Consider the following 15896-nt stretch of genomic DNA (forward strand, 5'->3'; position numbering starts at 1 on the left):
CTTTTCCAGTTCATATTCCTCTGTGTTCATGAAGGCTTCTAATAAGCAATGCAAAGTGTTCCCAAGGCAGTGCATATAACATGGGAGACTATGGGTACCATTTCTTTTTCCTTCCCTTGCAACATCTCCATATTTGATATGATAGGTTATTTATAACGCTCTTAATACCCAGAGGTTTATAAGCGCGGACCCAGGGATCGAACCTGTGAAGCTCTGTGTATATTATATTTTAGAGACCTGACATATTACCTGACATATTACCTAAAGAAATATTAATTTTATACTGTTTAAAAAAAATTATGTTATGTTTCTGATGTATGACGCGCACCCCTGCAATTTGCATGATCTCACGACTCTAAAGTAGATCTGAAAGAGAGGAGGTGGGTTAGGACAAGGCCATCGCTTTGGATCCAGTTCCTGGGGGTGGACCAGTGCGGGAGGATCACCTGGGTGAGGGGGATTCGGGGAGTGGCAGTGGGACACCGGATGGTGAGAAGCAGTATCCCCTTCGCTGTAACACCTTTACCCCATCCTACCAATTTAGGAACTCTACCCCCATCCCCTTTAACAACACAAACACTTTCACATGGACAGCCCACTATGAGAGAAAACAGACTAGCACCCGAGCAGTACACCTAACGTGTCCCAATACAATGGTCGGGGGGAGTCAGGCCATTACTGACATCACACACACCTGACTTCCATTAAGCTCCCTCCCACGGATAAAAGGCAAAGTACGAAAGCACACTCTGAGCGAGGCAAAGCACACAGGCAAACTTTGTCCTAGTGCTAATACCATGCAAACTTACACTTGCACTGGTGCAAAGTTTCTGTAATCCGGAACCAGGAGATGAAAGTTCCAGATGCTGTAAAGAACATCTACCCTATGCATAATTTGATGATATAGTTGTTTCTCTGCTTCTCTCTCGTTCTCTCGCTCTCTCTCTCTCTCTCTCCCTCCATTCACTGTCTCATTTTAAATGTTTGTCTCTATCTCTCTCTCTCTCTCTCTGTCTCTCTCTCTCTCTCTCTCTCTCTCTCTCTCTCTCTCTCTCTCTCTCTGTGGGTGAGTGTCGCTTTGTCAGTTGCACGCTAGAAAGATCGTTCCCAGTCGTTGGTGACAGCAGTACAACCAGAGAAAAACATGGATATGTTTTCATTTTCTTTATAAAAATGTTTTGATTTATATCAACCTTTACACATCTGGATTTTACTAAACACACATCATCAAAAAGACAAACACAAATATTTAGCCTAAAATTACACATAGGAAATTGAGCCTACTAAATCCAGCATCCAAAATAGATGTTTGAAAAAATGATGAAGAGCTTTTGAAGTGCTCTCCTTGAGTGTGGTTATTCCCACCTCACTATTGAATTTGAAGTTTACATTGTCTGGCTCACGCATTCAAACAGGTTGCTAAACAACGTTGTTTATGATACGTCCCCATCTGGCTGTTTTTTCTGGATGAATCCACTTATCCCTGTGATTCAACCAAGAACAGCACTTCAAAAGCTGAAAGCGCAGTATGACCTGAGCGTCCGTTTGTGGGAAGTACCACTTATACCGTTCATGCAAGTAGCTGTGTTTTAACGCTTATAACCCTTTAATTAGAGCACAATCAGTAGTTCATTGGAAGTATAATTAACAGTACCTTTTGAGTGCTGTGTATAGACAGTCCTGAAGAAGGCGGCTGACAATTAATTAATGCCGCCGAAACCGTTCAACGACTAGTACAAGAGAAGTCCAAAATATGAGTGACTTTCTTGCCTTTTTTAATCATTTAGAAATGTTGAATAATCGGATTTGTTTTTAAAAATTAGGGGTTGTCGTACCCCATGGGAACAGTCTAGGAGGTCAAATAAATGAGAAAAGTGCCTCACATCATGTTTCCCTGGTTCTTACCAAAAACTATTTTAATTTTAAAAAATCCATTTATTTCACAATAGTCAATAGAGGTGTTCACCAACTAAGAAGGGTATTGGTTTCACTTTTGGTGGTACTTCATAGCCATTGGTAACACAGAATTAGAGAAAATAAAATGTTTCAAACTGAGAGGCTGCATGAGTATGTAGTCTTAAGATAAATCTAACAGGGGTTTCTTTTTCTCTCCACTATCATAGACAGGTGGCATCACCATCATCTAAGGAAAGGTGTGGTTTGACGAGGGACAGTTAGCGTTTCCCTGTCTTCTGACTAAAAAGATAAATGTTCTTGCATGTAGGACAATGATTGATGTATGGTTGGATCGCCCAGTATTTGTTTGATTGAATTTTATAACACCGGCAAGACCTAGAAGCTTGTGTGTGGCCCTCTTGTATGGTACCACCTTTAGTTTTTCAGACCTTTTGTTCACGTTTCATGGTGATGAGCTAGTGTGCTTGTGTGTCATTGGAATGGGTGTTGTGTTGGACGTCATAATTGCTCTTAGCTGTTCTGGCTGGGTTAAGGTGGAGGTCAAAGAGACCAGAACCAAAGGTTCTTCCTTGGACGACTCCTTGCCTGGCAGCAGTCAATGTGTGCGGATCCCAGTTTGATTGTTTGAGAGTGGCTAGTCAAAAAAGGGATCTACCCATGGATCGAGACACTGATATTACAGTTGCTTGCGAAAGGCAGTAAGCAGGGTCTTGTGATCCTCCAGGTCGAGAGCAGCCCTCAGAGCGAATACTACCAGTAACTTCCTATCTTTTATTATTATGATTATTATCAGGGTATTTATTGAGTGTGAACCTAGCTTCGGGAAGCACCAGAGCACTTTACTTTAAAACATTTATATAGTGCAGCCACGGACCCGATTGCGTTAGAGCGCATACAGGACAAACAACATAAAACATTATTGTAGGCCCTGTCTAGCAAAGAGGCTCCACAACCAGAACTTTTCGGGAAATTAAGTAAACAACCATGTTTTCAGTTTTTTCTTAAAACATGTTAGAGACACTTGGCTCCAGAGATCCGAAGGAAGCGAGTTCCATGCTTTCAGGGCTGCTATGGAGAATGCTGCCTTTTCCATCTCCTTAGTCTTGCTTCTAGGTATGGTCAGATAGTTCTGTGAGCTAGATCTCAGAGAACGGATATTAGCCTTATTTAAGATGAGATCTTGTAAGTACCTAGGCATTAAGCCAAGTCTACATTTCATGGTTATCATCAATAGACGATAATGGATCCAAGAAGCTACTGGGAGCCAGTGCAAGGACCTTCTTGCGGCCGATCGCAGCGGGATAGTCCAACCACTACTCTTGCAGCCCCTTTTTGCACCACTTGGAGCCTATTGGTGGTGGCTTTGCTGATCCCAACCAAAAGGCTACCACAGTAGTCTAACTTCGACCCGATGATTTACAATCATAGTGGGAAGAACACAGTAAGGGAAGCAGAGAAATAAGTAGTGGGGAGGTAACAGGGGAGGGTAGGGGTTGGCAATTGGCAGCTAGGGATCTACAAGCACCCGGAGTGGAAACAGAAGGGGCCAGATCAGAGTCTGAGGCAGGGTGGGGAGTGCAGGGTGCGTGTACCTAGATGTATTATTATGTACTTTCTCATCAATGTTGAGCCAATGCCTGCATAGTTTTACATTTGCCTACAAGCACTGTTTATGAACATGTTGATTTGTGCATACTGTAATGAATTGCTCTTTTAATAGTTTTTTTTTTTTTTTTTATTTATTGGGCATTTATAGTTCGCCTACACAACCAGTGGTGTTTCAAGGTGCATCAAGACAAAAGGGGAGTGGGGGCAAGGGAGTAAAACAAAACAGAAAGTTCCTACTAGGACTAGAGAGATTCGGATTGTGTGAGTGCTGTAACAAAAAGGCACCAAGACAAAATGTGGGGGAGCAGGGGTGAGGAGAACACAAAAACATTCCTACTAGGCAGAGTCATTCGGGAACGTGCAAGTGCTGAACAGGAAAGCAGGAAGAGGGGCGGGGGGGGGGAAGCGCAGGTACACGTAGGAAATTTGCAGCATTGGAATGCCACGCCTCATGATGCAAGGGACTACTCAATCTGCATGATCAAGTGGCTAAAGCACTGTGGAGGCCAGTAGCAAATATGACAAAGTAGGTATGTGCGAGTGCAAACTAGAAAAGCCTGACCTCATGGCATGAGGGGCTACATCAGTCATGCAGACCAGCAAGACAAGGTAGGTAAGAGTGAATGCAGACTGGAAAAGCCTCGCCTCATGGCATGAGGGGCTACATCAGTCATGCAGACCAGCAAGACAAGGTAGGTAAGAGTGAATGCAGACTGGAAAAGCCTCGCCTCATGGCATGAGGGGCTACATCAGTCATGCAGACAGGCAAGACAAGGTAGGTAAGAGTGAATGCAGACTGGAAACGCCTCGCCTCATGGCATGAGGGGCTACATCAGTCATGCAGACAGGCAAGACAAGGTAGGTAAGAGTGAATGCAGACTGGAAACGCCTTGCCTCATGGCATGAGGGGCTACATCAGTAATGCAGACGGGCAAGCCAAGGTAGGTAAGAGTGAATGCAGATTGGAAAAGCCTCGCCTCATGGCATGAGGGACTACATCACTCATGCAGTCATGCAGACAGGCAAGACAAGGTAGGTAAGAGTGAATGCAGACTGGAAAAGCCTCGCCTCATGGCATGAGGGGCTACATCAGTAATGCAGACGGGCAAGCCAAGGTAGGTAAGAGTGAATGCAGACTGGAAAAGCCTTGCCTCATGGCATGAGGGGCTACATCAGTCATGCAGACAGGCAAGACAAGGTAGGTAAGTGTGAATGCAGACTGGAAAAGCCTCGCCTCATGGCATGGGGGGCTACATCAGTAATGCAGACGGGCAAGCCAAGGTAGGTAAGAGTGAATGCAGACTGGAAAAGCCTTGCCTCATGGCATGAGGGGCTACATCAGTCATGCAGACAGGCAAGACAAGGTAGGTAAGAGTGAATGCAGACTGGAAACGCCTTGCCTCATGGCATGAGGGGCTACATCAGTCATGCAGACAGGCAAGACAAGGGGCCTCATTACGACCCAGGCGCTAATGGGTTAACGGCGCCGCAAAAGGCTGCCGCGCCGTTAACCTATTAGCACCTAATTACGAGGTCCCTTTGCGAGACCCGACCTTAACGGCTGGTTTTACCAGCCGTTAAAGTAGGGACCCGCAAAGGGACCTTGGTGCTAAGTACGGTGCCGCAATTTGCGGCACCGTACTTAGCGCCTTCCCCATTCCCATTGAGCCCTATGGGGCAAAAATGGGAATGGGGAAGGGCCATGGCGGCATGGGGAATTACCGCCCCGCCAACCTCGGAATGGGGTGGTAATTCCCCATTCCGCCATGGCGGACACGAGCATGGACCATGGTGCTAATAGCACCATGGTCTTCCACCAGGGTCGTAATGAGGCCCAAGGTAGGTAAGAGTGAATGCAGTCTGGAAAAGCCTTGCCTCATGGCATGAGAGGCTACATCAGTCATGCAGACAGGAAAGACAAAGTACGTAAGAGTGAATGCAGACTGGAAAAGCCTTGCCTCATGGCATGAGGGGCTACATCAGTCATGCAGACAGGCAAAACAAGGTAGGTAAGAGTGAATGCAGACTGGAAAAGCCTTGCCTCATGGCATGAGAGGCTACATCAGTCATGCAGACAGGAAAGACAAAGTACGTAAGAGTGAATGCAGACTGGAAAAGCCTTGCCTCATGGCATGAGGGGCTACATCAGTCATGCAGACAGGCAAAACAAGGTAGGTAAGAGTGAACGCAGACTTCAAAAGCCTCGCCTCACGGTATAAGGGGCTACATCAGGCATTCAGACGGCAAGTGAGACAAGTAGAAGAGGATTAAAAAGATAAAATACAGGGCAGCATAGGGCTGAGTGAAGCGTCAAAAATTGGATTTACAGGCCGGTAAAAACGAAAGCGTGAGGCAGCACAAGGCTGAGTAAGGTCAGAGTCACTGATTACAGGCAGGTAGGTCACTGTCCGCATGGGCGTCATTTTAGGGGGGGACTGGGGTGTTTGTCCCCCCAACATTCATGGCACACCCTTTTTTGTCCCCATTCATTTGGCTGGGGCACCTTTTCTTCAGGTGTAATGCCCCCCCCCCCCCCCACATTTTCAGAAAAGTTACTCCACTGACTGTGCGGGCAGTTCATGTGAACATAGGCAGGCAAAGTTGATTGCATGAAGAAGGTCAATGTAAATGGAGCTCCTGTGAATAGAGGCAAGCAATAATGATGTGTCTAGGGGCTTAGAAAAAAGCGTCTGGATTCAGCAGGTGGAGTTGAGGGAGCAACAATGGCGGGGAAGAGCAGTTTCCAGTTAGTTAACAAGCTGCCGAGGTTCTGCTCTAATCCTGCTTACCTCAAGTCTCGTGCTCAAGGATTCGCACTCGAGCAAATTAGGCGATGCCCGTGAGCATCTCATATTATTACCCGGCAGGGGTGTTGTTTCGGCTTCCCAGCCAAAGAGGAAGCTCACAGGTAAAGCCCCGGCTTCAAGCCTCTCCAGAGCTTAAGGATGCAATCTCTACCCACCGTGTCTCAGGTAAGTGCTCTTCTAGGGCCGGCGTCCCCAATTTCCCTCACCCTCGGCCCCCCTTTTCCACATGTTTAGATCCCTCACCCCTGCCCCACTTACATGCCACTGCCATGTCCCTTCCTTGAGCCGGGAACAGTAGTGTTCCCGACGCATCCCCAAAATGCGAATGGCCACCATAGAAAGGGAAAGGGGACTGCATGCAGTTCCCTTCTCCCCGATCGTTGGAAGCCATCTTTTTTGTCGTTTTCAGACCCTTTGTTTCTCAAATAAGATAAAAACACTATTAGTATCCCATACAACGTGACGGTAGACTAATAGCAATATAACCATTGCGGAGGGGGGTATTACCGGGGCAGGTAATGCCCCGGGCTATTGTTAAAGCCCTCGCTTCACTGAGGCTCCTAATTAGCCTGGGCATTACCTGGACCGTTAATACCGCCCCGGGCAGCTGTTATATTGCGTTAGTAGCACCTTCTATTTACACCGGATTCAACGTTGTGTGCTCACCGAAATGAGTCTGAAGATTCCAAGTGCTTTTCCCTGGCTGTCAAACATGCCCACAAAGAGTAGTCCAGCTACTAGTGATGGCAGTAGTAGAAGTGGGTGGTGCCGTGCTGCAAACCTTTGTCTTCCGTTCCACGAGGTGTTATGTATGCCTGCTCCATAGTTGTTGTCCCTGACCTCCTCAAGTCATGCTCAAGACACCTTGACCTAAGATGGCTGTATCTTCAAAAGAAGCCAAGTGGCATTTTATGCGATCTACCATAATAGGCCACGAGCAGAGAGCTTGCCGCATCCGAGCGGCATGCCCCATGGGCCATCATGGATCTACGTTGGAGACATCCCATTCTAAATTGCAGGCGCAAAGTCCTCACAACCCCTATAAGCATTAGATCCATACAGTCCGCAAACCTTCACCTCAAGGTATAGATGACCCAAGGCCGTGCCAGTAGTGATATCCATACCTCCCACAACAGTGGATCACAGTCAACCCCTTCACATTATTGCCTTTTTGGGTATCATCAGTGCTTGAGTCGTGGTTTACATATATCACGTTTTCCCTGTTTGTAAATGCACGCATAATCGGAACATTTTATGGATATCTCGGCACATACAATATTAGGACCATGAGTCCCGAAACCTATTTTCAACCTTTCCTATCCAATTTACCAGTCTCTGGCCTTCATTATGAGTTCGGATGGCCCGGTAATTCCTCCCTCAAGGACCCAGACATGGTCCTTCCCCATTCCCATTTCAGCCCCTATAGGGCTGAATGGGAATGGGAGAGGGAGCAAACAGCGGGCCATAACGAGATGGCCCGTTGTTTGCTCCCTCTTACCCTCGCGGGACCCGGTAAGCACGCCTGGTTTTCCCAGGTGTGCTTAACGGGGACCTCGTAATGTGGTGGAACGGGTTGAACGGCGCCGTCACCTTTTACGGCGCTGTTTAACCCGTTCCGCCCAGGTCATAATGAGGCCCTCTGTCTTCCTTGTTGATTTGTGTGTGTCCAGATGTGGTTGCCTTTTTACGCAGTCGTAGGGGCTTATCATGCTAAGACCATTGAGACATGGACCCGGTGACTCCTCTTACTGGGTAGGGTGGGACTGATTTGCATGAGGCATTAGAAATCACGATGAATACCTTTAACACACACATGTGCTTTGCTGATCTAACACTAACGTTATTTTCTATAGGTTATTCTCCCAAGCAGAAGAACAACGCCCCGGTCAGTAATGCACAGCAACCTCCAAAAGGTGAACAGGTTAGGTAAGTTCCCCTACAAAAGCATACACATCATTCAATCAATTTTAGGTAAGAGTGATAGCTGACAATTGGAATCCCTTGCGGGGGTCCTCCTGCGTATAAGTAAACAATACAGCGAAAGGTCCTTGGAGTGAGTCCAATTTTCTAATTGATTCATTTTGGTACAGGCAGTGCCATCACCCTTTACTACCCCTCGACTCTGCACAGTGCCCTGGGTCCTGAAGGGCCTGGGACAGACATCCATATGGAGGATTTCACCCAGTGGCCACGCCTCTTTTAATTGGCTGCAAACAACTTTATTAAGATGGCTTGTTTCCTGATCATGCAAATACAGTATCTGTTTTTGTTTAATGCTTAATTCCTCCTAATTGCAAACACTATAATTGTTGTCAATTGCACTCAGAGTAATGGTATTGAATGCATCAACCTCTTAAGGATGAAGTGTTGCCTTGCCTGCATTCGAACCCGGGGTGGCAGATAGCGTGCAGATATCGAAAGTGAAAGCCTCCATGGTGAGAGCTTAGCTCATTGAGCTAGAGGAGCGAGCGGAGCAGCACACCAAGATTAAGTACAGGCATTACATTGCTTAGATCACTGAGGCATTAGACCGCCTCCCTGTGAACATGCTTCCACGATTGATAACTGCACATGAGCACTATTCCGGACAAGCACTATGGGCCTCATTAGGAATTGGATTACTGCCAAAATCGGTTACCGTTACAGCCGCTATCGGCCTGTGGATTTACCACGGGATTACCAGTGGTGACAAGGAGGTGTAAATCAACATTTTTGGAGTACGCAGGACTCCATACAAGCAATAATTCTGCCACAGTAATTCCACTGATTTTTCTTTGAGGTTATCTACAAACTCTTTTTGGTGGTGTTTCCGTTATTGTCATAAAAGTGGCAGAAACAGACTTAACGCCACTTTTTTACTGCACCAGCAAACGATTAACAAGGCCCTACTTACTTGTGTAAACCCCAATGAATTGCCCTGCCATAGTCAGGACTCCCCAGAATCAGCCTGTAGCAAGATAGAACAGAGCCTAGAAAGTTAACCTGATATATTTGTGTCTTTTGTGGAAGAACAATAGAACAATGGGAGCTAGACAAAAGGCCCCATCTGCCTGCAGCCCCCCCCCCCCCGGCCAGCAGGTATTCATCCCACACGTTGCACTGTAATTTACTCAACCAAATCCTCGTGCCAAGCCAGAGAAGAAAAGGGTCACAGAACGATGGGCCAGGTGGCATGGTTCCACATTACTGGGCACACTGCTAAATGATCATGGGATATGAGCTTCTCGGCCTTTAGCACGCTGCTCGATGCCACAGCGTGCCCAGACATAATCGCGCCCAGACATAATCGCAGAGCCTGGGCATCATTATTGGTAATGACACTACAGCACCTGACGCCATTTGACACAGGTCCAAGAATTCACCCAGATCATTTCCCTTTTGATTCACCCTTACTCCCTCCACCGTTCGTAAGTATTTTCCATAATAAGGTTGTTTATTTCTCGATTTCTTTGTAAGCAACAGGAACTTTACAAAGTGACTGTCTCCAGTGGTTGCCCCTTTGGTTGTCACACATTTCCCCAGTAGTGCCTGTCACTAGATAATCCCCAAAATCATCAAAGGCAAAAAGACCGAATCCTAAAAGACTGAATATGGGATGCCCAATTTTACCCCATATATATATATATATATATGTGGGGTGGGAGGTAAAGCTAATAAAAAAAATGTGGATTGGTAAGGGGGGAGCTGCGGGGGGCTCTCCCCCCGCATATATATGCGGTGAAATGGGGAGAAAGAAAAAGAAATTCAGTCTTTTGGGTTTCGTTTTTTTTCTCTAACATATCACCCAAATTCCATTTGCATTGAAGAAGCATTAAGACCTGGATAGGCACATAACACTATAAAAGTACACTTGTGGTAACAATCCTCCCATCTTTTCCTTACACCGTTGTACTCTGTGCCGCATAATGTTCAACAAATGATCTACCACCGTACTTCAGTATTAGCTGTCATTATGCTGGGATCGAACACAAAGGTATGAAGAAAATTTGGGGGAATCACCTGAGCACGCTTATTTATTACTAGAGCATAAGCGTTAAGCAACCCGCTCTTTACAGGCAGATGGCCAGCCATGGCGCGGCCATTATATTGGCGCCACAGATCCGCAGCCGAACTGGATCCTAGATGAGGCTGTTCTCAAAATCCTGTTATTCAGTTCTGCCATTTCCCTCAGCCTTGAACTTGTGTTGTCCAGTTGGAAGGATTCCACCACCGATCTATGTGTTCTACCAATTTCCATCCAGAGGAGAGCTGGCTTGTCATCACTCTTAAACTACTTAACATGTGCCACCCTTCTTAGGGTGGGTGGACAAGAGACATATGCATAGGCCCTGTTGCTTCTTAATTTAGCCAAAATGGCTGAACCTGAAAATGGGAGAATTCTATTTAGCAACCGAATATATTGTCTATCCAGCTCCATGTGCAGAATGGTGCTTCAGTTGCACAATCCCTTGCCTTTGTAACAATGGGCTCCCAACTAGTAGGTCTTGTGTTTGCAGATCAAGCTTTATAATTGTATTAGTGTTTTATAGTGCTATTGCCATGGGGGTCTTGTCTCATTACCTTAAATGGATTTACAAAGCGGGTATCAGCATTTGCCATACAAGTTATCTTCCATTCGCTCACTTCTCCATTCCATAAATGACATGAATCCGAACTTTGAAACCACATGAACTAACTCCTTTCAAAGAATCATGTAGTCCTTCATCAGATGCCAGAAACATAAAGAAAGGGGGGGTTATTAAATTTGCATTCACAATCTTTAGTGTTACTTCATTGACTACATGTAAAGCTGGATGGTGCAACCTTGGCAGGGGTCCTTAGACTCCCTTTCTGGAGCTGGCTGCCAGACCTCTGCCTTTGTGAGAACCTCTCACCAAAACAGAAACCCGGTGCATATTCAGGCTCATGGAAGCAAGAGGTTGTCATTGATCATGATTTAGGACAAAGGTGTGATCTGGTTCCCGGAGGTCAGCCTTTACACCTTTCCCTGTAGCCAGTCACGTTATTAAATACATATAATTTACCATTTTATATTACGCCTTTTCATTAATTTCTGCCATCCTATGGCACATTCTAAGCTCATGCATTGTACCAGCTTTGCAAATTATTTTCAGTTACTCCAGTTCTGCCCTTTTGCTTGGACTACTGTGGTAGTCTATACCTGGGTCTCCCAAATCGCTTGACCCACCAAACAGAGGTAATCCAAAAGAAGCCATCAAGGCAGAGAGTGGGGGGTATATCTCTATCTTCGGCAGGTGCCTCCCTCGGAATGGCCTCCCTGGCCCCTCTCAAACTTGAGCCGGACCACCTGAACTTCCGGAAGCAGCTCAAGACTTTCCTCTTCTCCTCTGCTTTCTCTCTCTCCCTCCACTGCTGGCCTACCTGACCTACCTGTTTGCTGTATCGACTGGTTGCTTGGCTACCGTCAGAGTCACACTGGGTCCAGGCTCTTCCTTGATCAGCCACCCTTGCATTGCCTCCGGGTCTACTACGCACTTAGGGGCTGTAACTGTAACCCTACAGTCCCTTGTTCTCCTTGCACTACCCCGAGCCACGCTGCCCTGGCTGCACTTACTCAGGGCGTTGCTGTCTTGTTTTCCCTTCCCCTCTCCCTTGCACTCCACCCTCCCTTTCCCCTTGCACTTCTCGTTCTCAGACTTGCACGATCTGAATGACACAAGGCCTAGGAAGATTGTTTGTTTTGTCCTCCCTCCCTTGTCTTGTCACGCCTAGAAACACTTGTGCACAGGCACGTTATAAATGACTTATCACATCATCAGGCTGGTTCTGACCTGAAACCTTATGACCACAGCATCCAAGTCCTTGCACTGGGTTCCCACCATTGGCTGCATTGTAGTTAAGGCTCTCCAGCCTACACTGCGCTTTCCGAGCTTCTAATCCAAGCAACCTCATTCTGAAGACCACAAAGTACTGTCCATCAAGACACCTCAGATCCTCTAGATTATGGGTCCTCTTCACTGCTGCCTACAGGAAAAAAGCATGGAGACAAAACCCTCAATGAAGCATGAGCATCCTCATAGAACAGTCTTCCTCTGGCTTTCAGACATGGAAGAGCATAATCTCCATTTCAGGAGAAACCTTATACGTGGTCCCTTTGAAAAATCGATATCCTGATGCAGTCGGTCTCCCCATTAGAACTTTACACTATCCTGCCCGACCACCATTAATAGCAGCCCCTACCCATAGTATAGTTCTTTTGCGCTTGCCTTCTTCTTTGTTAATTCATCCCTTCTTTTAATTTTCATCCGTGTATTGTCCTAATTTTATTGTAATTTCCTGTTCTGAATATTCTCCTCAGCTTGAGAATGATCAGCTGTCCAAATATGGGATGCCCAACTTGACCCTATATATATATATGTATATGTGTGTGTGTGGGGGGGGTGTACCTTTTACTATTTTTGCTCTGAAGGGCCCTTGACTGAGGCTGTTGCAGGAGGCCTAAAAAATAAAATACCAATAAATAAAATAAAATGGTATAAAGACTTGCTTTTTTTACCTTTTTAAACTGGACAAACAGCATCAAATGATTTGCTCTTTAAGGTTGAGAAATATGTCACTAGTCTTGCTTCTCAAAATAAATTCAACATCATCTTATGTCACCCTCCAATTGGGCTGTTAGTAATAAAGTACAGGGTCCTCAGAAGTTCACCCTTTGGAAGGTGTTTATCACCGGTAGACATGGGGGTTGGGGGGTGTTTGATCTCGAATTCCCACATGGCTGCTGTGCACATGGAGACTGATGTGTGTCTGTGACACCTTCAACTGTTTCTTTTTGCTGTCCTCTGTGCAAAGATCTCCGCTGAGTGTGAATGCGCCACGTAGAGGTGATACATGTTATCATCATGAGGGTTTAGGGCCTGTGTGTGTAATGTTTATGTCACAGTTAATCTACCTGTCTAAGCAGCAAAGCCTTTTTGGTTCCACAGCACAACCAAAGGCCAGCAAGGATATGCGCAGGCCATGAACGGAGACACCAGCTTCCGCATCCAGTTAGCCGAGAAAGACCAGGCCCTTTTGGCATCGCAGGAGTCCGTACAGGTGAGCAATACCGGAGTCCTTTTTCCTTCGAGATGACAAAAATAAAATCTTCTTTTCCAACAGCAGGGTCGGTCCTGGGGTTGGTGGGATCTAGGCAAAGTGACATTTGATCTCTTTGGTGATCCATTATTTTTGCGATCTGCACAGCTGTCTGATGTTGCCTCGGGAGAATGGTTCAGGGGCAACGTGCTCGCCTTGTAAGCAAGACGACACGAGCAGCAATGACAGGTTATAAATAACCTGTCATATCCTACCCTAGAGCTGATCCTATCCAGTGATCTTTTCTGAGGGCTAGCGGTCAAAGTGTCTTCTTCAAAGAGAAGTGCCCGGCTACCAAAGACATAACTTGAACAAAAAATGTCAAATCTGCATTTTTCCGCCATGCCGAGCCATTTAATGCAAGGAATGTAAAAAATGAGAGAAAGACTCAAAGGTTATTTCCAAGCTCTCCAAACCTGCCTTAGAAGTGAGTGGGCCGTGGGTGGTGTGTTTACATTCCACTAACCCACTTGTGATGGCTGTAGCGTGAGAGGCGCGTCTACAAGGAGGTAGCACTCCAGCTCCACAATAGTTAAGAGGAATGCAAATAAAGCAAGGACGCCAGTGAAGTGGCAGGGTATATAGAGCTCGGTAGCCGCTCCAGTGGCCTTCATTCGCTCCGCCTTTCTAGAAAGGGACTTTTTCATGGGAAACTGCATTATAACCAGTAGGTCCATAGACTTGGAACTTTATCCTGCCAGTTGTGAAGCCTCCACAAAAGAGAAAAGCACTAATTGCATGCATGGGCAAAGGCTCTAAAATAGGTTGTGAGTGAACACAGCATACTGCCTTTGGTGGATAAAGGCCCCCATTTTGTTTGCCAAGGACGTGTAGATAAGGGATGGATGTACTGGGAAATCTAGCTAATTAGTGGGTGTAGATCAATGAGTTCCTGTGTTCGGCAAAAGGCAACACATACTGGTTAATAGGTTGCCTGTGTTCTGAAAGCGGAGCGTGCACAGCATATGTGGGTTCTGGAGGAGATGCCATCTGCTGGTTAATCAGTGTGACAAGTGTATGTATGCTGTGAAAGAGGCAGTGTATACCGGTTAGCAAAGGCGTTGCTTGGGGGGGGGGGGTGTCGGGGGGCTATAGCCCCTTGTCTTTTGGTTGCAGCCCCGGATAGAATCTCAGGAGCTACAGCGAAAAGGCTAGCTAGCCCCCAGTCCCAACAGTTCGTACATTAACATAGCCCCAGGTCTTTTCCAGACCTAGCAAAACCCCTGCCGGCTAGTGGGTTTAAACATCATATGTGTATTCTGAATGGGGGGGAAACATATATGATATAATATGATATGATATGATATGGCATTTGTAACGCGCCTATACACAAGTTTCAAGGCGCGACGAGGCAGGAAGGGGGGAACAAGGGGAAGACAGACAACGATCCTACTAGGCCAGGTGTCATTCAGATCGCGCAAGTGCAGGGGTAGGGGGAAGGGAGAAAGGGGAAGGGGAGGGGGGGAAGTGCAGTACAAGGTAAGTAGAATAAAATAAAATAAATAAGGGGGCCAGCTGGTGGCAAGTGCAAGGTAAGTGCAGACAAGTGCTGGGAAGGGGGGGCTGTAGGGATACAGAGACAGTCCCGCAGTGCAGGGGTTGCCAGGGAGGCAGTGCAAGTGGAGAGTGGCTGGGCCCAGGACCGGGGTCGGTGAGAGTGGCCCAGTTGCAGATTCAGTGCAGTTTCAACAAAGAATTAGCAGGGGAGAGGGAGAGAGAAAGCAGAAGCAAAGAGGAAGGTTTTGAGGTGCTTCCGGAACCGGAGATGGTTCTCCTCAAGTTTCAGGGAGGCAGGAAGGCTGTTCCAGAGGGAGGCCCCTGCCGCGGAGAGAGATCTACCCCCAGCTTGTTGCTTCGAGAAGCGGCTGACCCTGAGGGAGTTGGAGACGGATGAGCGAAGGGCTCGGGAAGGAAGATATTTAGGAAGAGAGAGTTGAAGGTAGTTAGGCCCCAGGCCCCAGAAAGCCTTGTGGACAATGCAGAGGGTTTTGACCTTTATCCTCGCAGCCACTGGGAGCCAGTGTAGAGATTTCAGTCCTGGAGAGAAACGGTCCCTGGGCTTGAGGCCAAGGACAAGTGTCGCAGTTCTGGTCTGGATGAATTGCAGAGGGCGGAGAGTGGAGGCAGGCAGATTAAGATAGAGGCTGTTACAGTAGTCCAGCTTAAAGAGAACCAGGCTCGGAGACAGTGAGCTTCTGGGGGAAGGAGAGGAAGGGAAGAATACCTCTGAGGAGGTGCAGCTGGTAGTGTGACTTCTTAGAGACGTCAGATATATGAGGAGAGAAGGAGAGTGTGGAGTCGAAGATAACCCCGAGGTTTTTTGCCTTGCAGGTAGGAGCGGGAAGAGGGCCAAGAGAGGCCGGCCAGAGAGCTGCAGGGAAGGAGGGGGTGGATGTGCCGATGAGTAGAATCTCAGTTTTACTGGCATTAAGGCAGAGGTCATTGGCGGCACACCATTCCTGGATA

The 15896-nt window shown here is 46.9% G+C and overlaps 1 protein-coding gene across 1 annotated transcript in view; it reads left to right on the forward strand.

Moving 5' to 3' along the window:
• Positions 1–15896, forward strand: part of SPEF1 (sperm flagellar 1) — a 142662-nt gene that overhangs the window by 104985 nt on the left and 21781 nt on the right. Inside the window, exons 5-6 of the mRNA XM_069632258.1 lie at positions 8186–8258; positions 13280–13391. Of these exons, the coding sequence (XP_069488359.1) occupies positions 8186–8258; positions 13280–13391 (185 nt within the window). The remainder of the gene's footprint in view (positions 1–8185; positions 8259–13279; positions 13392–15896) is intronic.

This window comes from Ambystoma mexicanum, chromosome 6q, assembly GCF_040938575.1.
Source record: "Ambystoma mexicanum isolate Mex_15411 chromosome 6q, UKY_AmexF1_1, whole genome shotgun sequence".
NCBI classification, from domain to species: domain Eukaryota; kingdom Metazoa; phylum Chordata; class Amphibia; order Caudata; family Ambystomatidae; genus Ambystoma; species Ambystoma mexicanum.